This window comes from Adelges cooleyi, unplaced genomic scaffold, assembly GCF_023614345.1.
Source record: "Adelges cooleyi isolate 19-005CV unplaced genomic scaffold, UGA_ACOO_1.1 ACOO_flye_CR_arks_rails_tigmint_CR_PRNA_376, whole genome shotgun sequence".
Lineage (NCBI taxonomy): Eukaryota > Metazoa > Arthropoda > Insecta > Hemiptera > Adelgidae > Adelges > Adelges cooleyi.
In genome coordinates, this window is record NW_026096053.1 from 749,161 (window position 1) to 775,133 (window position 25,973).

General features: G+C 28.6%; 5 protein-coding genes and 1 non-coding gene across 15 annotated transcripts in view; 2 read left to right on the plus strand and 4 right to left on the minus strand.

Moving 5' to 3' along the window:
• The first annotated feature begins 263 nt into the window (after window positions 1-263).
• On the plus strand, window positions 264-2,392 carry LOC126840906 (p21-activated protein kinase-interacting protein 1-like). Of its 2 annotated transcripts, none has more exons than XM_050576912.1 (6): window positions 264-491; window positions 569-875; window positions 958-1,078; window positions 1,156-1,318; window positions 1,382-1,638; window positions 2,130-2,392. In XM_050576912.1, exons 1-6 carry the CDS (start codon window positions 417-419, stop codon window positions 2,341-2,343), a joined length of 1,137 nt encoding a protein of 378 aa, XP_050432869.1. In that variant the 5' UTR covers window positions 264-416; the 3' UTR covers window positions 2,344-2,392. The 2 variants fall into 2 exon arrangements, with proteins under 2 accessions (XP_050432869.1, XP_050432870.1); XM_050576913.1 differs by having other exon boundaries at window positions 572-875.
• A 793-nt stretch (window positions 2,393-3,185) lies between these two features.
• Window positions 3,186-8,145, minus strand: LOC126840905 (zinc finger protein OZF-like). Of its 4 annotated transcripts, XR_007686110.1 has the most exons (4): window positions 7,844-8,145; window positions 6,685-6,760; window positions 3,862-3,889; window positions 3,186-3,791 (listed from the first exon to the last, which is right to left on the minus strand). XR_007686110.1 is itself a non-coding variant. In XM_050576911.1 (3 exons), the coding sequence occupies exons 2-3, from the start codon at window positions 6,466-6,468 to the stop codon at window positions 4,592-4,594; spliced, it is 1,302 nt and encodes a 433-aa protein (XP_050432868.1). In that variant the 5' UTR covers window positions 6,469-6,760; window positions 7,961-8,087; the 3' UTR covers window positions 3,914-4,591. The 4 variants fall into 4 exon arrangements, 2 of the variants coding, with proteins under 2 accessions (XP_050432868.1, XP_050432867.1); XR_007686109.1 differs by having other exon boundaries at window positions 3,186-3,889; window positions 7,844-8,128; XM_050576911.1 differs by lacking the exons at window positions 3,186-3,791; window positions 3,862-3,889 and adding an exon at window positions 3,914-5,576 and having other exon boundaries at window positions 6,152-6,760; window positions 7,961-8,087.
• Window positions 8,146-9,946: 1,801 nt separating this feature from the next.
• On the minus strand, window positions 9,947-10,019 carry Trnaf-gaa (transfer RNA phenylalanine (anticodon GAA)). The gene has a single exon. It is a non-coding gene; the product is annotated as a tRNA-Phe (tRNA).
• A 170-nt stretch (window positions 10,020-10,189) lies between these two features.
• LOC126840907 (zinc finger protein 492-like) lies at window positions 10,190-13,745 on the minus strand. 2 transcript variants are annotated; one of them, XM_050576915.1, is made up of 5 exons: window positions 13,436-13,745; window positions 13,283-13,357; window positions 12,016-12,120; window positions 11,343-11,751; window positions 10,190-10,631 (listed from the first exon to the last, which is right to left on the minus strand). In XM_050576915.1, the coding sequence occupies exons 1-5, from the start codon at window positions 13,441-13,443 to the stop codon at window positions 10,431-10,433; spliced, it is 798 nt and encodes a 265-aa protein (XP_050432872.1). In that variant the 5' UTR covers window positions 13,444-13,745; the 3' UTR covers window positions 10,190-10,430. The 2 variants fall into 2 exon arrangements, with proteins under 2 accessions (XP_050432872.1, XP_050432873.1); XM_050576916.1 differs by lacking the exon at window positions 12,016-12,120.
• Window positions 13,746-17,122: 3,377 nt separating this feature from the next.
• Window positions 17,123-18,118, plus strand: LOC126840657 (uncharacterized). Its single transcript, XM_050576539.1, has 6 exons — window positions 17,123-17,167; window positions 17,250-17,350; window positions 17,475-17,576; window positions 17,701-17,796; window positions 17,921-18,031; window positions 18,110-18,118. The coding sequence occupies exons 1-6, from the start codon at window positions 17,131-17,133 to the stop codon at window positions 18,116-18,118; spliced, it is 456 nt and encodes a 151-aa protein (XP_050432496.1). The 5' UTR covers window positions 17,123-17,130.
• Window positions 18,119-23,178: 5,060 nt separating this feature from the next.
• The window catches only part of LOC126840903 (disintegrin and metalloproteinase domain-containing protein 11), a 200,482-nt gene continuing 197,687 nt past the window's right edge, over window positions 23,179-25,973 (minus strand). For 3 of the 5 annotated variants that reach the window (XM_050576905.1, XM_050576904.1, XM_050576906.1), the window contains exon 28: window positions 23,179-24,813. In XM_050576905.1, the coding sequence (XP_050432862.1) occupies window positions 24,527-24,813 (287 nt within the window). In that variant the 3' untranslated portion in view covers window positions 23,179-24,526. The remainder of the gene's footprint in view (window positions 24,814-25,973) is intronic. The other 2 variants (XM_050576907.1, XM_050576908.1) reach the window with 2 other exon arrangements.

A 25,973-nucleotide genomic window follows, 5' to 3' on the forward strand; every position in this document is an offset into this window, starting at 1 on the left:
TTATTTAGCAATAAAAATGACAGTAACGTATAATAATATGTTAAAAATCCTATTAGCTCCATGTAAAAGTCGGCCTCCAGGCGAATGGTTGCGCTATCTACGTGACAAAATTGTACTACCAAAATGCCGTAATTTCTTGACCCACTGATTTGGTTGGAGTGGCGTCACCTTATCTTCTCTACATCGTGTATTAATCCAAATGTGTAATAAATTTGTTATTGTTATCACTTGTTGTCTTATCAGTAATCAGTATTAATAAATTAAGTAAGCACATGATTCCTGATAGTCAATACTGAATTCGAATGTTGTTGTGAACATGCTTCAACTAAATTTAAATTTACTAAAGAAAATAAACGTGCTTTAATTTTAAATACATTCTATTTAATTGAGTTACTTATAATTTCACGCGCAATATAATGGATGTTTTTGAAATTATACTTGGTTGTTACGAATCGTTTGTCATAGGAGTAAAATGCCGCGTTAAAAATGAGGTAGTTACTTTTTTTTAAATTTAAATTTATACACATATTTTAACATCTATCATTTTTTTATCTGTTCTACCATTAAGAAGTCAAAAGAATTGGAACTCGTTCAATCGTTTAATGATCACGTACATCAAGCCAGTATTCGAGCCGTATCATGCTCATCAAAATATATGGTATCCAGTAGTACAGACGAGACTATTGAAGTATATAATATGGTCAAGCGCTGCCACATACATACTATTTTGCAGCATACTGGCACGGTAACGTCATTGTCTTTTACTCCTGACGAATCTCATTTAATTAGCACTAGCGATGATGGTTCAATTGCAATATATGAAACAGGGACTTGGAAAATAAAAAAACTTTGGGATAAAGCACACAAAGGATCAGGTTAGAATTAAGTTTAAAAAATTGTGCTACAATTGACCTTATGAACGAAACAAAGTTTATTTAAAGAATTCCATTATTATAGGTGTATCTTGCTTAGCTGTACACCCAAGTGGAAAATTAGCTTTATCTGTTGGTAAAGACAAAACTTTAAGAACTTGGAATTTAGTTAAAGGTAGACCGGCATATACGACCAATCATTCAAGGTGAGTAAACCAAACACAATACAATTATAATTTATCTGCAATAAGTATTTATGTTTGTACTATTTGTTTTGTTTTAGTTTGGGCGCATATTATTTTTTTGAAAGAATCATATGGTCTCCCATCGGACAGTTTTATGCTTTGCCTCTCAATACGAAACTGATTATTTACAGTGTAGAAACGGCAGGCATTGCTTTTACAATTGAATGTGATCAGAAAGTTCATGGAATCACGTTTTTGTCGGTAATTGTTTTGTATAATCCATTCAATTTCACTAGATTTATTATTTAATCAATGTTATTTTAGGAACATTTAGTTTGTTTTGGTACAGAAAACGGATCTATTAAATGTTATGATATAATTAATAAAGAACTTGTATGGAACATGAAAATAGGAGATGTAAGAGTCAAATGTTTGAGTAAAGTCGATGAATGGCTTATAACTGCACTTAGTGATGGTCATATTACGTTATGGGATCTGAAGAGCGATGAAGAACCTGTTAAAAATTGTTCCATTTTTTTGGATTGTAGAGTCACTTGTATGACCTCCAGCAAGTCTCCAAGGCAAGTTAAAATTCGTAAAAACATTCATTTTCTTCGCTACACAGTAAAACATTGAATTATGGATATGTTTTTGGTTAGCTTCTTTATGTAGCCTCCTGCCTAAATAAACATCATGTAATCAATGACTTGCAATCTACATTCAGTATTATTATAAGAGATAATTTTAGTTAATAATTCGAGAATAACCAGTCAAAAAATCCAAAAACTTTAGATTCACATTCATGGTTTAACCATACATCGGTTGCACTAAACACACCCAACTCAGCTCACACGTCTCTTTCGTGACACAAAATTTTCGGTTGTGTATCCAGCCCAAAAACATATCCATGTTATAACAATATATATATATAATATATTCTTGTATCAATATTATAAAAACAATTCGGAGACATATTGTTTACTGGTTTCTAAACTATTCTCAAGTAGTCTCAAAGCGGTGATTTACAATTATTTCTATAATAAATTTAAAAAAAATATATTTTATTTTATAGCAAAAAAGAAGATGTTAAGAGTGAATCCGAAGAAGAAATTGAAGATAAACCAGAAGTCATAGTGGTTGGTGTGAAAAAACCAGAAACTTTACAAAAAGTTAAACGAAAAAGTGTATCTAATGGCAATCAAAAGAAAAAATTAAAATCTAGTATTCAAATTAAAAAAAAAGCTGTATCACAAAAATGGAATGTTAGCAATGAATTTGACAATTAATTTACTTATTAAGTATTTAAGTTTCTAATAAAACGTTTTTAAAAAATGATGTAGCCTTAAAATGATTGTTAAAGAAAATTTAAATTCCTGACAACCCATAATAATTTTAGTATTTTGATTAACAATTCTAGGAAGTATGTTCTGTAACACAAAGTAAAATATAGTGATTACCTTTAATGTTAGTGTGACCCTGCCAATCATAATTAGACAAAATTCAAATATGTAACTACTGTATAATATAATTTGTTTTATGTACTCGTTTCCAAACAATTCGTATTTATAAATAAAAATATTATGAACGAATTATGAATAGGTTTGTAAACAATTTTACAAACTTATTAGAAAATAAAAATTTCAATGTTTACTTATAACAGAAGTTACTAATATGATAATTTAGCTTTTAAAATATTCCAGACTAAAGTTTAATATACATAATACATAACCATGTATATTATTACTACACTGTTGATTCTATAAGCTGTGTAAAATAAAAAATTACTTGTGTAAAACAGTCCGTCGACAACGTTTGAATCGTACATTAGAAAAAAAAATAAATTATACAAATTTAATGATCACTCAGAACAGCCTATTAGTTTTGGCTCTTGTGTTCTTTCTGGCAAAAACATATTATTCCGTGTTCAATAAATTTTAATTCATATTTACTCAATTTAGTGAAACGGTATGTTAAATTCACTGAATTTTATAAAATAAAATAAATAATTAATTTTTAAACAGTATACATGTGGAGTCAATACAAATAGAAGCATAGAAGTAAATAAAAAACACAGTGTATAGTATCTCAAATGAAATAATTTTATAATATTCAAACAATAAGACACACAATAACATAATTTTCCCTAAAAATTGTTTTATTTATTCTGAATTAGCCTTTTTATTGGTAACCCAATTAAAAAAACAAACTAAACAATAAAAACACAATAATATAGATAAAAATCCAATTCACTAACTTCACACTATCATTTTTACACAATTTCTTGTATAGAAAATTATTAATAATGTAATAATTTGATTAAATGATTGAACACAACATTAATTATAAGATAATTATTATTAACTATTAACTAAAATAAAATAACAAAATTATAGAATCTTATAGAAAATACAATTTAGGTCGAGTTAACTACAATGTCATACTCGAGAGTTAATTACATCTTAAAAAAAACTAGTTTCGGGGCATTGCTAATTCGAAGTGGATAGGATAATGAAATTTAAATAATAAAATGGCACAATAGTTAGGTAAAATATTATAGCTGAGTCACTTTTTTATGTAAATTAAAAAAATATAATGACTATTTTAAATTTATATTATTACATATTTTTTAATGTCAATATATTATTTTTTAACTATAAAGAAATATTTTATTTAGCGGTTCTTACCATTCTTCTGGCGTGACTAGAATCTTATTCTTTGGTAATCCGCTTTGAGTCTTTGGTTTATAATGGGATTAAAATATATTTAAAAAAAGAGAACAAATTAATATAAAATTACAACTTTACTTTGGCGTCCAGTTTGTTAACGCAACACCTAAAAAAACAATTAATTTAACCTCAATAAATTAAAAAAATTTAACTAGATATTTTACATTATTAAACTATAAAATATGATTTGGTTACAGCGAAAAGCAAGTATATAGTAATATATAATAATATTAACATTTGTGAAAACCAACACCAATTTAATATCAAAGTTATAGATAGATATAGTCCTTTACCTATTGAAATATATTCAAGAAAAGCAAATAATTTATCAGTACATTTTCTTAATTTTCTCTTGTAAATATTTCAATGAAAAATGTCTAAAATTTTGTCTACAACTGGCTTTAACGGATTATTTACAATATTAGATACAGAGGTATATATCAAATAAAACTCAACCACCACCGTTTATGAGCTTTCATAAATATTTTAAGTTTTGCGATTACAAGATAGCTGCAGAAGAACAAGGAGCTAATAAATAATAGCAGATTACAGTATAAAAATAATAGTAGAACATTGCCTATATTGATTCTTCTACCACAAAAACGTGTATTATCATCATCGTAAAATTAAAGATTAAATAATAGTTTTAAAGAATAAGAATACAACACCATCAAAGTCTGGTGTTTCACAAGAAATTTAATGTTTGTCAAAACAATAATAAACATTTTTGTGATAAGAATGTCTCTTAAAAATATGATACAGGGAAAGGTTACAAGTAATAGCATGCTATATAAATTGAAAAAAAAAATCATGACGTTAGTTCCTCTAAAATTTCTTCAGTCGTGCGCCGTTCGCTCTTGAACCGATCCATATAAACTTTTGGGATGGTCCAATCCAATAGTATTTCTATATTTTTTTTTAATAAATCGTTTTCACTAAGCTTAACGTCACGATATGGACTACGTCCCGAGTTCTCAATGGAGTCGCATAACACTAAATCTATTAATCTTTTACCAAATCCTAGTGCGTTTAACCTTTCGGTAGTCGATATGCGAATTAACAAAACAGCCAACAACATACGCATACGATCTAGAGCCATGCTTGGAGCAATTATTTCTTTTGATTCTTGTTTCGGAGAACACGACTCTTCATGAGTTAATATTTGGGTTTTGGTTTTGAAGTATGCATTACATTTTACACATAAATATGGCTTGTCTGTTTTGTGTATGGTCAACATGTGCTTTTTTAAATGTGGTAGTTGCGTAAACGCCGTATTCATACACACCAGGCACTTAAAGGGTTTTTCCCCAGTATGTCGTCGTACGTGCATTTTCATTGCCGTCGAATGCGCAAAAGAAACTTTACAAACCGGACACGGATACGGTTTCTCCCCACTGTGCCTTCTTTCGTGGACTGTCAGTTGAGATCGCTGAACAAAACGAGCATCACAGCTTTTGCACTCGTACGGCTTTTCATGTCTGTGTGTTCTTAAGTGTTGTATCATGTGACCTTTAAATTGCTTGTGGCAAATTTTACACGTAAAAGCTCTGATATTGTTATGATAGCTCGATAAATGTTTCGTTAAACCATCCCTACGTAAAAAAGCTTTTCCGCAAACTTCACACACAAAATCATTTTGACCCATATGTCTTTTCATGTGACCTCGTAGCACGGAACGGCAGGCAAACAACTGATGGCATATGGCACATTCTAATGTATACTGTTTATTATGTGATCGCGCATGTTGCCATAACTGACTGGCTCGTGTGAATGTTTTTAAACATTTGTCACATCTAGAAAATGTATGAAACTTTAAGATAAAATATGTGAAATAAAAAATTAAAACAAATTGTAAACAAATATTTAATGATCAATCGAGTATTGAATGGAAGACACCGATAGTATTTTAGGTAGATGTTTTCAAAAAATGAAATGATAAATGAATCAATGACAATTTATATGATAAAACTGAACTAGTATAATATAATTAAACATTATCTATGTAGCAAGTACAATTTTAAGGTATACATTATAAGCAAAGTCAGCAAACAAAACCCAACTGGTTTTATTTTTAGTGTAAGCCCAACAAATATTTGGTATTCACTAAAAACTATGAGTTATGTTGTATTTATACCCAAAAAAACCTAATGGCTAAAGACTTTTTTTTTTAAACTAGGTTATCGCCAACTCTGGTTATAAATTATTAATTATACTCCATCAAGTTTTAAATAATATTTTTTAAAACTAATGAATAACATTTACATTTATTTTCTGAATTATTCATTAAACGGAATTAATAAAATTCCGTAAAACAAGTTGTTTCATATTGTCAAAATATAACTTTGCAATTAATAAGTGAAATATATACCTGTGAGGATAATATCCTGTATGAATGCGCACATGTTCAATAAGACGTTCCTTCATAGGGAATTTTTTGTCGCAATGACCACACGTAAAGTCTTCATCTCGGCCGCAGTTATGAATGCACAACTTGTGATTGCGTAGAGTATTTTGGTGGGTGAATCTGTTACCGCACAAATCGCATTCGTACGGTCTTTCACCAGTGTGTACTCTGTAATGCTTTTTTAATACATTGGGAAAAGGGAATACCTTATAACAGAATTTGCACTGATGTTGCCTGGGACTTTTTCTAACCACAGTTTTATTTTTTTTTACCACTCCCATGACGAATGTTGCAAACGTGCACTGTGATTAACTGTTAAATGTGTTACTCATGCTTACAGTATCTTTCTTACAGTTAAATTGTTATTTATTCTAATTCATCTGTATCTATTACTATATTTGTACTTAATAGTTTAAAAAGATTGTTTCCCCGACACCAGAAGAGAAGCGTTCATCTAATTGTGGCATATATTATAGTATAAAAATATTAGACCATACATTGTAGAGTTTCCGAAACAATCGCCAGGATCGCCAAATTATTGATGGACTTCATGACTAGATATACCTTTGGTTTCTTAAAAAAACAATAAAAAATAAGAAAAATGTATAAATAAAAAATATATATATATATATTATGGCTATTTTGTAAAAACAATGTCTTAGACTGGTACAACATTTTATTGAATAACTACTAGTTTCGTAAAAAAAATTATTAATCATCAAGTTATACACAATGTATTGATAAAAATAATTAACATGACATATTTTATTTATTTATACTGTGAAGATAAAGATCACCACTGAATGAGTTCAGTGTACTTATTTATAAGACTTAAACCGTCATAGAAGTTACCTAAAAAAGTATACAACACTCAAAGACTTTGTTTTACATTATTATCACATTATAAAATAAAACGCAATAGTCAAAACAAATATTATTATGGTTTATGCTACAATTTACGGGACCTAAAGCTATATTCTATAGTTAAAAAAAAAATCCAGCGGATTTAATCATCATATTTTATTTAAACAAGTTTCTAAGTCAAACGTATAGAAATCAATTATTTTTTCTATAAAATAATAAATTATTATATTTCAATAACGTAAAATCGTTAACATATTTTTTTAGTTATAGATACCTATTTATTTATCACTCAAATAGTTTTTTTTAGTCTCTAAGTATGGTTAGAGTACACTTTTATATTAACATGTCACTCAACACTCATTCAAAGTAATTAATTAAATTTAGTAAGAATGTAAATGAAAAAACGATTTATGAACACTAGCTTATTATATTCTAGTTTATAATCTGAATTATGAATAACAATATAATGCATACAATTTGGGTTATCTACATTATTTTATGTTGGTAAATATTTAACAGTTAAATTAAGCAAACTAATTGGATTTTTAGAGGAGGGGGACTTTAGCTATAGTATTTTATTTTTTGAGATTATACTGAGAAGTTGCTTTAAAAAATATTCAATTGGAATAAATTATTTTTGCATTAATACATTACGAGTATTTGTATTTAGTATATTATTCTTAATATTAAACTCAATACGAAAACATTTAAATGTTATCATCAATTTTTTTTTTTAAGTTGGCTGAAGTAATTTATTATATTACATTTGTTGGTATAAAACAACACACTTACTTTTAAAATTAAAACATCATTTTCGTTCATAATAATTACCAAAACTAGACTGTTTACTTCTACATTAACATAACTCAGTGAACAAACAACATGACTGAATATCGATCAAATAATTACCTTAAAATTTAACAACTGCATGCATAAAATATAACGTTAATATAACAGCCCGTCGCGTCGTCGACAATCGACATCGACTACAGACAACTTAATTGTAAATTGATATTTTTTGATAATAATCTATTGCCTAATAACAATAACAAAACGTATATAGAGAATTTGATAGCGTTTTACAGTGTTGCCAAAGTTCTGAATCGATTATGTGCCAGTGTACATACACAAATTAAATATTACTGAATGGTTATTGTTTTTTAGCAGCAGTCAACGATCGTTTAACATCGTGGTTACTGGATATGGGATCCAATTTCACACAGCCTATTGCATAAGTCAATACAGATGCAAGGTATTACTCATCACATTTTTTATAGTTAACCTCTTCGGGTCTGTGGTGTGAGATCGCATGGTATTATGATGCCATAAAAAATAAATGTTTTGTGTTAAAAATGTTAAACATTTTTTTTATTGATCATACTGCAAACATATTGTATTTATTTCCTGTTTTCGTTTACATACAATTTTCTTACATAATTCATATTTAATTTACTTTAAAAAAAAAATAGCACAGGGGGTATAGTCCCATCCTTCATGGACAAAAAAGGTTAATAGTATTTTCTTTGGGTTTTCACTGGTACACTGGTGGTACTATATCTAAAGAATAGGTATAATATTTTTAATAATCGTTTCAAATAATTTTCTCGAATTTAAAGGGGAAGCGGTGAATATTTAAAATTGTTGGCCCAATAAACTAGCTTTCTAGTTTCTGTTAATATAAAGGTAGACCTACTACATGAAATATCGGTCCGTGGGTTTATAAAATGAAACCAGAATCACAAAAATAGAAAAAAAATTGGAGCTTCAGAGCTTAAATAATTCGTGGGAACCATATCATGCATCAATTGGTTAATTTAGAATATGCATATGGTTAGTTTTAATTTAACAAATATTTAAAATTTTTGCAATTTTTTTTAAATTTAATTTGTTTGCTGACCTCGAAAAACATATTAAAATTTGATACAGTAAATTTACGATTTGTATTTGTGTAAGAAAAAATTATTTTTTCCACATATTTCGATCAATTGCATTTTATTATCATCTGAACCGTTTGAAAACTATTATGTGTTTGCGGTAGTTCAATTACCTTGGATTTGTCAGCTCACAGCTCGTGTGGCTAGATTGGTTGATTTTAATTTGAGATATTTACTAAAATGTAAGACTACTTCTGAAAAAAACGCCAAAAAGAAATAATTTATATCTCAGAAATAAATCCATAGAAAATGTATGTTTGAGTTTTTGAGGTCAGCAGCCAATTTACATGTGAAAAGGGAAGTGACGTATTCTGTGCAATTTGTTTTTCATATTGAAAACTAGTACGTAATATTAACCGGATGAGAACAGATTTAATCTTAAAGAAAATATCAGGTATCAACTATTATTAGTTATTCAGGTACACAGTATTTTACTTACGTACCTAATATGAAAAAAAAACTTGTTTGACGAATAATTATTACAGCTTCTATTACATTTTGTTTCGCAATTTTAGATTTATGGTCGAAAATATCAATTATGCGTATATCTAGCGTATTTTTAAAAATGTAGGTAAAAAATTATATAAATATGTTTTGAAGCTTTTTTTTTACCGAGAAAAACAAAGTACAAAAACACGAAGATTATAAATAACAATATATTATTGATAGATATAAATGTATATGGAGTACATTTGTATCAATATATTTTTTTGAATCAGACTTCTTTACCTAATCTTTTTTACGTTGGACTAAACAAACGATTTTCACTTGTGATTTTTGACAAATGAGCTTTTAAGTTTTATTTTTTTATACCTACTTTTTAAGAGTTCGCGTTAAATGGGTATTTTAGAAAACTTCTCAACTTTTTTAATTTTTGTCAAAAATTAAAATGTTTTAATATTTATTAATTATACCTAATTATAAAATCAATTAATAAATTAGAAAAAATTGCAAAAAGTTATGCCGAAACCAGGGATCGAACCAGGGACCTTTAGATCTTCAGTCTAACGCTCTCCCAACTGAGCTATTTCGGCTGCTTGGAAAAGTTTGATATTTCAGCTTTATTTAACACGCAGACCGCTTTGTACGTAATAAAAAACCATTGATTATAAATAATATTTTATATGTATAATCAATGATAAAACAAAACATAATTATGCAATTTAATTTTAATCTTAATAATATTTTATTTCACACATCTGTTTTAAATTAAGTTGATTTTAATATAATAATTTATACAATGATATATATGAATTGGTTCATAGAAAAAGAAGATAAAGGACAGAATATAGGACAACCTTTTACCTTTTAGTGCTGTCTCGAATTTATTCCTCTTTCAAAATACCTATTTTGAAAGAGCTAAAACACAACAAAGGGAATGAAATAAGGATTGAAACAAAAAATACATAAACACAGCCATATTATAAACACGGGGTTTTTGGACATCAGATTTTTTCTTTGCAAGTCGGATGATACTGGGCGACATTCCGTTTGATTAAACGGTGTACTATTTTCAAATGATTGGTCAGCGTCGACGATTTAGTATACTGCTTTGGACACAGTTTACACTTATACGGTTTTTCTCCCGTATGTAGTCGCATGTGTTCGGTGAGTACATAGGCTGAACACAATAGTTTCGAACACACCTGAAAACAATATATTTTGCAATAATTGACTGAATTAAAAATGTTTTAAAATTGTTGCTCCCCCCCCCCTCTATAGATTTTGTTTGTCAATACTTAAAATTTTAGTCTTCTCAAATCTAAGTGGAGTCATATTTGCCCATATATGATTAACACAAAACATATATTTTTCATTAAAATCGTCAGAACTTCAAAACTTCTAAATATGTTTAAAATTTAAAAAAAGATTCGGAAAGCTGACATAGTATCAGTATGTACCTTTAAAATATTGATAAATACATTTATTGTTTTTTGTCCGTTTTTTAATTACTTACAGTTAGGCAGTTTAACAATAAACAATTACTGAAAATGTATCATTAAGCCATTGTTTATATCAGTAAAAATTAACAACATCAAATGTCTAGTAAAGTATTTTGAAGGTGTAAGTTTGAACTTTCAGAATTTTTGTTTTTAATTTTAAAAAGATTCATAAGTTTTGAAGCTATGACGATTTTAATAAATTATAAATTGTTTAGGTGTTAATCAAAAGGGGAATATCTGGCTCACCACTAAGAGTTGTAGTGAGCACTACTTAGAGTTGTCTTGGAAGGTTAAAATTTTAAACATGTCTTCTTTTCGACAAATAAAATCGATTCAAAGGGTAGTGCGTACACTCAATCGTGTAAACAGCGCCTTTGGACTTATATTAAAGTACCTACGGAACTGTTCACTTACGTTGCACTGATACTTATTGCCGACTCTAGTCTTCATGGACGATTCGGGATTCCGGAGTTTTTCGTCGCAGCGGTTAAAGTCGGCTTTGTGCGTGTACTTCAAATGGCTGTTGAGATTGGCAATTTGATGAAATTCCCTAATGCAATGTTGGCACTTGTAGAGTTTCGGAGACGTCTTGACGTTGCAACACTGTCTTCGCCCTGTACTGCAACCGCCGTCGTACGTGGATAGTTTGAATCTACCCAGCAGAGACTTTTCGCAGTTATCAGACTGGCACACGTGCAAGTCAAGACTCGTGTTGCTGGAATCGTCGTCGTCGTGTCCGTTGTCGAAGTTGTGTAACGAGTCGGTTGCCATTGCCGTCGGATATAAACCACCAATGTTTCCATAGGTTGTCTCATTATACGTACTGTACAAACAAAGTATATTATACAAATCAGTAAGGACCTAAGAAACCTATAAGGACATTGTACCGTTTATTCAATCTACCCAATTCGTAAGCACCAGTCTAATACCTACACAATTACTTCTAAAAAAAAAAAAAACCACAGTGGTACAATTCTATTGCCAAAGTTTTTCAACCTCATGAGTATCACAATATTATTCCTATATTTCTTTAACGTCCAAACTATTTTAGAAAACTCATTTTTCCCGCGGATAAAATTATACTGACTTGTCACTTTGTAAGAGTAATTTAGCTTGATTTTCCGGGTAGAAGTAATTTACAGATTTGATATGCTTGACTTCCGCTACTTCCGCATTGTTGTTCAAATGCGAACTATAAATTAAAAATATTTCGATTTTAGACATACATTAACTAACTACTATTGATTAAAATGAAAATGAATCGGTTATTTGAAAAAGGGCCAAGTACGAAACCGAAAGTATAAGAATTTACAACTTTTTAAATCAATTAAATTGAAAACAAATGAAGTTACAGGATCATAATTGTAACCTCACAAAATAAAAACATGATTAAGTACTAATATTTGTAATTTTTAGCATACTTATAATTTTTTATTATTGTACACTTTGCGTGAAAAACTTATTTTTTAGTAAAAACATCGAATTGTTTTTCTTTAGATCGAATCTGAAATTATGTTTTACGAACGAACAAATGATAGTGACTATGCTAATTCCCCCACTTAATCTAGATGTAGACAATAACTTCCACTGTTAACCTATTTTATAAGACCACAATAATCACAAGCTGGTAAAAACTTATAATAAAGAACTTTTTTTTAATGCTTTTTACTGTACAAAAAATGAAGTATTTTGAATATAGTTCGCCGAAGTGCCGCTTACAAATTTGAACAACCATAAATTTAGATTAGTTTAGCTGTGGACTTCACTCAGATTTTGTAAAAATGTCACTTATACCCCGTGTGTTCTAGGCCCCTCATATGTTATCTATGGACTTTTTTTTAATGAGTACTACCAAAAATACTACACGAGCAACCACTGCGATTATTTATTTTAATATTTTAATCGTTTGTCTACATTATTAGTTATTGTTCTACTTATTATAGTGAAACTTCGTTTATTATATTTACACGCTTCGTGAAACTATTTAGGACGATGGACGATGGTTATATAGATAAACCTAGTGTAAGTAATTAGTATGCATAAAAAATATATTGTATATTTGTATACCTATAACATGTATTACATTAGGACAAAACATTTGCGAATCATTTGCAGATGCGAAACAATAGATAGGAAAAATATGAATTATTTAAATTACGTTGTTACAATAACGTTAATCAATTAATTAGTTAATAAAAAATGGCTATAGTTTTTTTGGATTTTCTAAAAAAAAACCTATTTTTAGATCTATCATCATATAGACCTAAGTCGAAATTCAATGTTAAAACAAAGTCTTACAATGGGATAACTAATAACAATTATCAAATATTAATGACATAATAGCAGGTACGTACCTTTTATACGACGCATTCGACACATCATCGCTTTCATTATCAAGCGGTTCCGTTTTGATATCAACGCATTCAGTTCTGTAGTTTAAACAAAAAATATAAACAATATACCGTCTTAGTATGATGAATAATTGTAATTCATTTGGAAATAATTACTTAAACATGATTGAATATAGGTTTGTAGAGAAAATTCTTTCGGTAGTCTCTTATGTTATTAATACGATTTAACTATAAGTTATCTTAACAGTACTTATACAAAATATTAAGTGTATATACAAATAAATGTAAGCGTAATGCTTGTGAAATATTATGAAAATGGTAAATTAGTTGTGTACATCAAAATTATTAACAAAGTAAACTACGGTATGTAAGTTTTATTTCGTTTGACGGGGTGAATTATATTGCTTAGTAAGTAGTAACCAAATGCTGTGTGGGTCACGGGACCCTCGGCAGAAGCTATGCGAATCATACGGTTACTATGGTTGCCGGGGTTGCCATGGTTACAAACCAATTGTTTATTTTGGGTTAGCAACTAAATAAGGCTACCCTTAGGGGTGGAATTTTCAAAAAGTTTTATGCCGGAAACCTTCCCGGGAGGGTACTCAACAACTTTCCAAAGTTTCATGGCGATCGGACGAATGGTGTATAATAATAGTAATGCGTTAAGGACAACCAAACAGACATACGGCGTACGTACGTTACGGTTTTTCTTCGTTGAACTCCAGCGCCCAAGTGCGGCGTTCCATAAAAAGCATAGCTTCAAAAAATGGTGAACAAATTCCACTTTTTTCCATAGGCATTTTTAGAAAGTATTTCAATTCTAATTTCTACTAGAAATTGTCTAAAATCTGTAGATATTGTATCTTTCGAAAAAGTTTAAAAGGCCTAAAAATAAAAAAATAAAATAATTAAAAACTAAAAATAGTTTAACAAAAGTAATATCAGAAAAGTTGGTTGCGGATATTATAGTTAGTTATGAGATTAAAAACAATATTTAAAAAAACACCACTTTTAATCCTCTTGTCGTATTAATTTAATTTTTTTAATAATAGTCACATCACCCTGGCTTTTTTTAGCTACATATATCTATTATTATTTTCTTTTAAGACTAATGTTTCTATACGCTCGTTCCTATAACTTTAGAAATTTTCCGATTTAATTCCATCTTTCTAAACATAAGAACCTCTATGGTTACTCCACCCCCCCCCCAAACAGGTCATTAGCCTCATGTAATAATTTCAACAATGTTGATATTTCTTATAAAGTCAGACATAATATTCGGGTTGGCATTCTATTTAATTTTATAAATTAATATGTATAGGTATATTAATTTTATTATGTTTTGTACTTTATTTTTGCAATTTGTTTGTTACCAATTAGTTTGTGTAAACGTAATTTTATTTCAATTATTGATTATATCCATGTATATTTTATAGTACACTGTTACTTATGTATTCGGGTGGCTATTTATAATAAATAAATAAATTCTTTATTTATAATTAAGGTATCGTATATTATGTATGTATAATATAATTGAATTTTATGTTATTAATATTAGTACTTTTGCAATATGCAACCAAAAAGGCAATCTTCTTAATAAACATTTTTAAAATATTGAACTTTTTTTTCTAATATACTTATAGGTACGTAATAAGGTTTAACTGTATTAAAAGGTATTTAAAGTTATAATTTTTAAATATAATATATTTAAGTCGTCTGATCCAAAAGGTTTGGTTACAAAAAAATAACCGTTAATATAATTAACCTTCATATTTTTAACGTGATGTTAAGAATAAATAATTTTTAAATATCAGCTTCTAAAATCGATGCAGGTTTATCTTCGAAAAAATACATTAAGTGTAAATTTAGCGAAGTCAGTTAAGTAAATAACATATGGATATAACAATATAGGTCAAGTTTTGTTTTCGTCTTAATGTTTAGGTTAAAAACAAATAATAAAATTGTTGTTGTTTTTTAAAAAAAAGTAATATCTTACTCTTCCGTAAGATAGAAGGGTTTCACAGTATGTATTACAAAAATATAGTCATTAAAGCCAAATGTTTTGGGTACAGAAAAATATAACTTGTTACAACTAGAAGATCTGTTTCTTGTTTTTTTTATTTTTGTGCCTAAGTTGATTTGGTTCAAAAACAAATAATACTGAATCAGTAAACAATGCGAGTGTTGCGATGTTCATGACTTGAAATACATGTTAAAAACAGACTTTATTTGTACAGTTAAGCACAAGTACGAAAAACAAAGGTGCTGATTTTTTGTCTAACACAAGTCATTTCAAAAACCATATTTTGTTATTTAAGATTTTAAATATGTTTTTTAAGTTATTTTACTGTTGTATTATTTATGTTTTTCAAGTTCTAAATTCGAATACAATGTTTATACAGTTTGTACATGAACTGAACATTATGACTTGGTTGATTTTAACAAAATACGAGTTTTATTAAAAAAAATAAAATTCTTATTAAAGATTTAACACATTGTTCTGCTTTACAATGACAAATATAAAAAACAGATTCCTCCTCTTGAGACTAAGGACCTATATAGAATATAAAACCTATTTGATGTAATAAAAAAATAATAATACAGCTATTAAATATAATTATAGTCATTTAACTCGTTTTGATCATGTCTTCTTTATTGACTAGTCAGTATGTAGTAGTAGTCAGAATAAAATGTATAATAGTCACATCACACTCTGGCTTTTTTTTAGATACATACCTAAATGCTATAATTTTTCTAATGTAGCATAAATAAAAAAATGAACTGTCCAAAAAAAGCATATTTTATATTATATTTAATATTATTTATATTATAAATTATATACTTATAGGTATTTAAATTGTATTATGATTTGTACTTTTATTTTTGAAATTTGTTTTTAAACTATTATACTAACGTTATTGAGAGGACTCTGGGATGGGTGGAAACTTCTTGGGACACACCTAATACGTTCCAGGAACCAATGGTACTCAAAAAAATTTATAGGACAAGGCAGATAACAACGTTTTACACGGGTTTTATGAAAAGTTTGATATATTTTGTTTTGTAAATAATCAAGTGATATAGCGCAATAGAAATAAAAACATAACACACTTGCGTATACAAACCCAAAAACAAACTTAAAATGACTTTTTCAAAAAAGTGTAGAATAATAATTACAATTGGCCTTACGAATACTGTAGTAACACACAGTATGATATTACAAACGAGTTAAACAGTTTATTATAATATTTGAGCATTTTACCGGTATGATATTAAATATGAAGAATATCAAGATTATTCTTTTACTTAGTCTAGCAGCGTATGCTTTGTAAGTATTTTTTTAAACATTATTTTTGGTTTCAAATTTGTATAAAAAATGTAACCAAACCTAGAATTTCGGTGTGTAAAATACACATTGAAAAATGAACGTTTACTTTTCAGGTGTGGCGGTAATGGGTCACCGGAAAATGGTAATTAAATATAGTTTAGTTGATGGTTAGGAAAAAAAACATTTAAAATAAATTTAATTTAAATATTATGTAACAAAATACTCAACAGATTAGTTACTTGAAACAGACTTGGGCTTTGTTTGAAAACATGTTATTTGATTAAGCAGACATATAATAATGTATTTTATTTAAATTTGAGACATAAATGCAATTTTTATTCCAGATGAATTTTTTTTTAAACTTATGATAATATATCATAGTGTAACCTTCGATTTTATAAGCTATTATAATAAGTGCTCACACAAACACAGAAAAAATAACAAATTGGAGCGAAATAATGTTATAAGTTGAAAATTATTTAAAAGCAGTAATTAATAACAAATAACAGATATGTATAGGCAAATGTACAATCACCTAATAATGAGTAAAAACCCTAAAAGTTTGGTTCGAAACATCATCATAATAATAATAATAATAATTATTATTATTATTAGTAATACTTTTTTTTTATTGGTTACCAGAAATAAATACTAAAAAACAAACAAATGAAGCTTCAGATTCACCTAAACAGAAAACTAAAGCCCAATTAGAAAATGAGCTGTTAGAGAAAGCTGAGGCTGAGGTATTTTATACTATTATTTTAAAACTATTTAATTTTTGTCAATATTTTGCTGAATTATTTATAATGTAAAGGTTAAAGTTTTCTTAAATAGTCATTCTTATCAAGGAAACTATTATTATTTTAGCTTAAAGTCTTAGAGCTTAATAAACATCAAAATAAAGATTCTGGTTCAACTTCACTTGAACAAAAATCTATAACCGAACTGGAATTTGAGACTGAACCTCAGGTAATGAATACTATTACTTTCAAACTATTAGGATTTTGTCAATATTTTGCTGAATTTTTTTTAGTGAAAAGGTTAAAGATTTCCCAAATAGTCATTCTTATCTAGGAAATTATTATTATTTTAGATTAAAAAACCTAACAATGAAGATTCTAATTCAGCTCCATCTGAACAGAAAACTGTAGCCCAACTGAAAATTGAGTTAAAGATAGCTGAAGCTAAGGTAATTTATACTATTACTTTAAAACTATTAGGTTTTTGTCGATATTTTGCTGAATTATTTATAATGAAAAGGTTAAAGATTTCCTAAATAGTCATTCTTATCTAGGAAACTATTATTATTTTAGCTTAAAGACTTGGAGCTTAAAAAACATAAAAATGAAGATTTTAGTTCAGCTTCACTTATACAGGAAACTATAGCCGAACTGAAAAATGAGATAGAGATAGCTGAAGCTAAGGTAATTTATACTATTACTTTAAAACTATTAGGTTTATGTCGATATTTTGCTGAATTATTTATAATATAAAGGTTAAAGATTTCCTAAATAGTCATTCTTATCTAGGAAATTATTATTATTATAACATAAAGTCTTGCAAGTAAAGTTCTTGTAATAAATAATAATAAATGATAATAATAATAATAAAAATACATTTTTGTTTGCTTGTTAATTAGCACGCATATTTAAGTCAATACGTATTTAAATTTTATAATAAAAGTTTTTATGGAATTTAACCTTGTATTGATTAAAACAATTTCAGGCTATAGAAGATTCGTTCAATGATTGTTTAAGGTGGATCAAATATACTGTCCAAGACAAAGAAACTATGGAAATTGATTTGACTCATTTTATTGTTTATATGGGTAACAACTCAGAAGAAATTCAATTTATCTTGCTTGATTACTTTGAAGATCATCCAAATAAAAACGTTCATGATTACGGTAAACATTAATTATAATATACGTTATGTACCATTTCATAATATGTTTTTATCTTTAAATAAATAAATATTCGTATGGCGTATTGACCGGGATTAGGGACTTTATAGGTAACAATGCCTATTCGGTCGCCTGGGTGGGCGCATCCACGCTTGGCATTTCTGCCATGCATAGCCGGGGTTAATGGTGTGGGTCGCCGCTAAAAATCCCGGGTCACCCATCCGGGATCAAGCAGCAACGGACACAGCTTAACCTCAGGTGTCACGTGGCAGCTGAGGTGACCAATGCACCACACCACGCCCCTATAATAACATATATTATTTATATTTAATTCAATTTTTTTGTTTTAGTGACTTTAAATGTAGAACGATATGGGGACTTTTTAAAATACGTTTGCGAGAGAAAAATCGTATCAGTAGAAGACTATGTTAAAAAAAGGATAGATACAGCGTCAACAAAGGAATTACCAGATTTCTTAGCATAACATGGGACTATGTTTAATATTGGACCGGCGATGACAAAGAAGAGTTTTTTTCCGATTAGTATAATAATAATAATACGTTAAAATTTTTTTTTAAAAAATGTTTTTAAAAGAAATGTTTCAAATTACAATACTTCTAAACGACTTGTATGACTCCAAAATCACTTTTTCCTTTCAAATAAATACCGATTTCTTACATTATATGTAATATTTTTGTTGTTTATAGAAAAAAATACGATAATTTGAAAAGGGAAAAATTTGTTCAATGTACTTGAAGGAATTTAGTTTATCTAAATGAACGTTACCTGCTCCTATTTGCTCAGTACTCAATAATTGTTATTTATATTGTGATATATTTATCATCGTTTCTGCAGTCTCGAATTTTGTCTTCGTTTAATATGTTATGTAATCATGTGAGTAAATAGTCCTAAAATTACGGCTAAAAAACACAAAAAACTTGCACCTCCCGTGGAGGGGGGAATGGGTTTAATTTAAATTTGAGGCTATTGACGTATAGGGGCATACCAAATAAATATTCCTCGTAGATTTCAACTCGACCTGACTCTTTTTTTTTGAAATTATAGCCAGTTGGAACTTTAAAACTAGTATGGTTTTTTATTTGTTTTTCCAAATTTTAAGGGTGAAGAAGTAGATTTATTTAACTTTTACCCCCTCTTAAGTATCAATTAGATGAAATTTGTTACTTATAAAGTTGCTACTTAAAAAAATTGGTCCAGTGTTAAAAAAAGTTACAGCGTATACAGACACCAAAAGTTTGTTGTACGCGTGTAACACTCTATGAAACTATCTAAAATACTTAAATTTTTTTCAATTATTTTCGAAGTAATTATACGTTAGGTGATTATTTCTACCCGAATCATTTCAATTAATTAAAAAAATTAAAAATTATCAACACAATTATACATACTATCTATAGACATTTGTTAAACAAATGTGCTTAGGCAAAATTGTATATTTTTTAATATTAAGGTGGATTCGGTTAGGTTGTGGTTATCGTTGTTTTCTCATAGATCTCAATCAACAATAATATAATAAACAATTTTTACTGATAATTACGTTTTTGCTGTTAATTCACACATATGAAACACAAAGAAACTTTGACTCTTTCTAGAGAAAAATGATAATGATATTTATTTGGTTTTTCACTGTATACCAGTAGCAGGGGCGTGCCCAGGATTTCTTTTTAGGGGTGGTTTAGCGAAACCTTAAATTTTTAAAGTTAAACATCAAAACTTAGAATAATAACATTCAAATAAATGTAAGTATATACTATATTAATTTTAAAAACAAAACAGATTTTGTAATGACATAGATTGAAAAAATAAAAAAGCCAGTCAATTTGGGAGTGGTTAAAACCACCTCCTCGGCACACCCCTGATCAGTAGTATGTCTAAGAATATCCCATATAAGTTTACAAGTAGCTAGACTACTTTTAAAAAGTAATAGCTTATTGCAATTTTTATAATTAAGATGAATATAATTTAGATGACAAATTTGTACATTTTTATTGAGGTAACTTTTACGATTTTGTAGTAGAAGATTTACCCATTTTCGAAGTACCAATTGCGTATAATTTCGGATTAAAAGAGATGCTACTCAAGTAAATCGGACCACCGAAAAAACTTATTAGTAGGTATAAAACGAATACCTCCTCAGCTCATCAAATACACATTGCAATGTTCTCAGTAACTTAAAATAGGTAAATAATCAGCAGTGATATTTTTTTTGCATCAGAAGGTTTGGAGAATCTAGAGGTCACGTATAGTTTAATATTACGATTATTATAAGGCAACATGATTGAATAAACAACACAATTTTTAATTTCAACTTTAATTTTTCTTCTTTACATCACAAGACAAGTATTGTATGTTATACAATTATCTCCGGATGAGATGTTCATTTAATTTATTATTTACAATTTGTATGTATAGGGATATATATATACATATACATACACACACATACATACATATATATATATATTCAATTTGTAATGATTAATATAAATTATAATAATAATCGTAATATTTATTATAATTTATATTAATATTACAGTTACTAAAACATTTTTCTATAAAAAGAGATATTAATTATATTATAGCTTAGATAGCTAAAATAATTTTGAGCTTCCATTACTCAATAGTCAATACTGGTAATTTTAATTTACAACGATATTATGACTAATATAATACAATACATTATAATAATATATTTCATTCAGTGGATACAGCATTATCCGCTTAAAATATTAATCGGTATTACATATTTATACGATAACGACTCATAACAATATACTCGTTGATAACTCTACACGCCACGGTTATTTGGTGTGGTGAAACAAAAATTACAATAAACAATAAAGATTTTATACACAATATCTACACATTTAAATGCATATAAATTACTCGCAGTACTAAAATGATTTAAGTAGTAAATACTAAACAAAAATATGTATACTTAGTAGTTAGGCAGGCGTATTGAAATGATAAAGAAATTGTATGAACTATAGATTTCACAATAACAATTATTAACGAATGATTGTATTGTAATTATGAGTAAATATATAAATATAATGTATGTATGAATTGGTTTTGCAATAGAAATGCGTTTCGACTGAGCCGCTTTATACTAAATATTTTGGTGCCAAATATTATGTGATTGGATTATGCAGGAAATCCAAATTACCCCCAACACGAGTTAAAGTATCTTTTATGTAAATACCCTGCACAAGACTACGAGTAAAATTAAAATGATTTATATTTATTTAACACGAATATAATATGGAAACAACAATGTATAATATAGAAATAATAGTGAACACAAAATTTAATTAGTTCAAAGTAATGGATAGTAGGTAAAATGGGTAATAAATTGTATATCAAAAAGTCACTGGACGGGGTAGTATTGACACACCCCTAGTGGTCGTAGTGTAGAAACTAAAAAAAACAAAGAAACGATAACAATATGACGTAAATGACACATGTTCGAGAAATAACAATAATGTGTTTCAAATATCATAATAATAATAACTAAAATTATACATTTGAATAACGCACAATACCTAAATATTGTTGCAAATCAGAAAAAGAATTAAACATATTTTATACTCTATATAGCAAATATATATATATATATATATAAAATATATATACTTGCATTATAAGCAAATTCGATTGGAATATAATAATCATTTTTGAAATAAATTCAAAATGGCATTTGAATAGGTAATAATAATAATAACAATAATAATAATACAAATAATAATAATTACAAACCTGTGACCCAATAGCCTCAGATGCTGCGGGTATTAATAATAATAATAAAAAAAAAAAAAATCACAAACATAACCACAATTTACAATTAAAACACGACTTCATAATACGATAATACGAAAGTAGTTAACTGAAATTTAGAATTTATTTCCTCAATATAAGTACATGTGTCATAAACATATAGGTGTTAATATGTACAACAAAAAAATATTATAAATTATAATCAGTAACAATAAAACACATTTGAATATTGAAATAATTACCGAGGACAAGAAAACAATATAATGTTTTTGGGTCGAGTTTATAATAATAATTAGAATAATCGCTTACTAATACAATTTAAACTGTCGATACCGAGAAGAGATTTAATTTGAAAACCATTAGCCAATATTATATGTTTCGGTATTAATTAAATGAGAAACATTTTTAACGCGTGGACATGACAACAAGTAACTAATAACAAATTTTCGGTTACGTAACATTTTATTATAAAACAAAACACATGTTTTATTATAAAACGTTGTATATCTAACAATATATTTTATTTATATTCTCACAAAGTCACCGCAACGGCTTTGGGTGACGATAACGATTTTTTTTTTTCAAATTACTGTTTTCTATTATAATGAAATTTTCATAGCTACGGGCTATTACAATTAGTAAGTTTTTCGTTTTTGTATATTTTAATACAAAATCATAAATATTATGTTTCTACGCGGAGAAAATATTGTATACAGGTGATTATTTAAAATAGTCAAAAACAAAACGTATCGTATATCACTCATAACGCGGACATATTTTATTGTTTAATATTATTTACAATATTACATTCGTATAGTATAGATAGTATTAGTATATTAGTTGGTATATTTAAAAAATAACCCTGATAAAATATGTACACGAAAACGAAAATTACTATTATAATATTATAACAACGATGAATTGTATACTTATTGCAGCACAAAGACGTATAACATTATTTTTTAATGTATATCATATTATTTAAATGTACAGTAATACCTTATATTATATCAATAGTCGCAATAAAATGTTATTTACTATTATTGTTGTTATTATTATTATTAGTAGTATTGTTATTGTTATTAATTATTTATTATTGTATATTTTAAACTATTATAACTTTGTTGTTGTCATGTTGCTCGTCTAGAGAGCTGAGATCCGAAATATTGAAAAGGTTTCGTTGTGGTTTCGCTCAAAAAATGGCAATATACTGAAACCGACGTAAACATATTATATTGAACGAGTAGAATAATAATAATTGTAGACCCGAGAGACAAATAATTGTGCGGAAATGCGGGTGAAAGGTTGGAGGTCGAGGGTATTGCGTTAATAACATATAATATAATCAGATGAATATTTAACGGACAGTATATAAGACCTACAGACTAAACAAGTTAGAAATTCCGTTGGACGGGTACAATAATTGCGGTCGACCGATCTAAAACGAATTAATTGTATCAATTCAATTACACTAATTGTTACGTTAATCAAATTATTTTATTGTTCGTGCCAGTTTTCGCTTTTCGTAGCTATAGACATAGTATTTTGGAAATAGAAAAAAAAACGCCTGTAAAACCTTTAAAAATTACAGAACAAGATTTAAGAAAGTTTTAGCGTGAAAAAAATGTGTTTTAGAAAATTCGGTGAAACTATGACGTTCTCATATCTTCTTTCTGTCGTCGGCGCCTAAGCTTGGAAGTACTACTTAGGCGAACGCGTATTGTAACGGCCTTAAAAAAGTAAATTGAAATAATTCTACTTCGACAAAGGCAGTTTGGCTTAGTGGCGTAACCAGGGATGCGTAAGTTGTTTTAAGACCCATTGAAATAGTTATAAAACTAGATACGCCACTGCTACCTCTTGCGATCATTTGGCAATGTAAAATATTTAAGTCTGGGCATGGTGCATTGTTTTACATAACATATTCTTTTTTTTAGAAACGTTACAACGAGAACGTTGTTAAATATTGATAGCACGCGATTTAGTAACGGGACGATATATTTTTTTTTAAACATTTTTTATTTTTTATAAAAATCGAAAAACACAACGTTGCCTCGGGCACAATATTAGGACAAATCAGTTAAATAGTACATACATAATAATAGTACACTGTAGGTAGTAGAACAATAGTATTATAATGAAACATAATTTTAAGTGGCGATGGCACTATGGCGACGGAGAACGAGGAGCTAGGAATCGACGACTAGGAGGTTTTATGCTGTTAGTGTTTGTACTCGGGAAATTTGTTGTTGAGCAGTGCAGGCCGTCCGTTGACGGCGATGGCGGTGATACCGGTGGCGGTGGCGTCGTTGCTGCTGCTGTCGGTGGCGCTGCTCCGGCGGTGACGCTGGGGCGACGGTTGGCCGCAGTGCGTCCGGCGGCTGCTCCTGGCGCTGTTGCACGCCCTGGTCGCCGCTTTCGCCACTGGCACCGACTTTTGGACGCCGCCGTTTGCTGTGGCCGCCGCCGGTGTGTCTAAGCTAGCCGACCGCGCTATTGGACGATGAGCTTGACACGTACAAACAAATCCGAAATAGCGTTGATTATTATTATTGTATTATAATATACGCCACTATAACTATTAATTATTATTATAACAACGGCAAAGCCGTCGACTTATGTTAATTATTTATGAACTGCGATTAAGACATTATATCCAGAGTAAGTAAAAAAACAAGAAAACAATCAATACTTTAGCAGAGCATACTCTTTTTTTAGGGTATGCTTCGCGGCGTCTTAAAACGCTATTATAGGATTTTTTTCATTTTTTTAGTAGTCCATAATATTAATAAGTCAACAGGTCGTGTCATCGTGTGTGTATTCTACAGTCTAATATTTGTCCATTACAATTGTATACAATCAACAGTAATCAACTTGTTAGTTTTTAGCGTTCCATCTTTGGGTCTAAAACAAACGCAATCGAACGGTCGTTTCTATTGTAAGCGCAGTTCTATTACGCGTTCATCAATAGGTACACATTGTTATTACATTAAGTATATACATTCGTTTTTTGCGACTTGTTTCTAGACCCAAACGCTAAGCCTAACAGCGATCCTTTTACTATGATATGAAATAATATTATAACTGTGAAAGATACTATACAAAAAAAAAAAAGGTTATTGATCATGTAAAAGTGTATAGGACTTTTTTGAGCTTGGAAAATTGTGACCATAGGAAGAAAAATAGATTAAATAAGTGAAAACTACAACGGCTAGAAAAAAATTGCCTTGGGTTAACAGTATCTAGTAACTATCAAAGTGAGTTGATGGTAAATTTAAAATTGGCATTACTATGTTCTCCAGAAAACCTCCAATCTCTAGGAATAAAATAAAAAAGTATTTTTTCTAGCTAGCTCTCTTCAAAATATGTATCAAAAGTTACGTTACTGTAAATAAGTTATTACTGATTTCAATGGGCTGATAATACTGGCTGTCGTGAGTTAGAAATCATAAAGATTAATCTGTTATTTAAGATTAAGATTTATTTGTCTCGGGCGTAGTAGATGACGTTTTCTTTGGAAAAAAAAATGTACTGTTAATCGTACTCTTTATAATGTATTATTGTAAAAGAACCGCTTTGTATGAAGGAACAGCTATAGACTAATACACACAAGGTGTACGGCACGGCTTGTGAAATATAGTCATTCGTTGGCAGGCCTTACCCGGTTA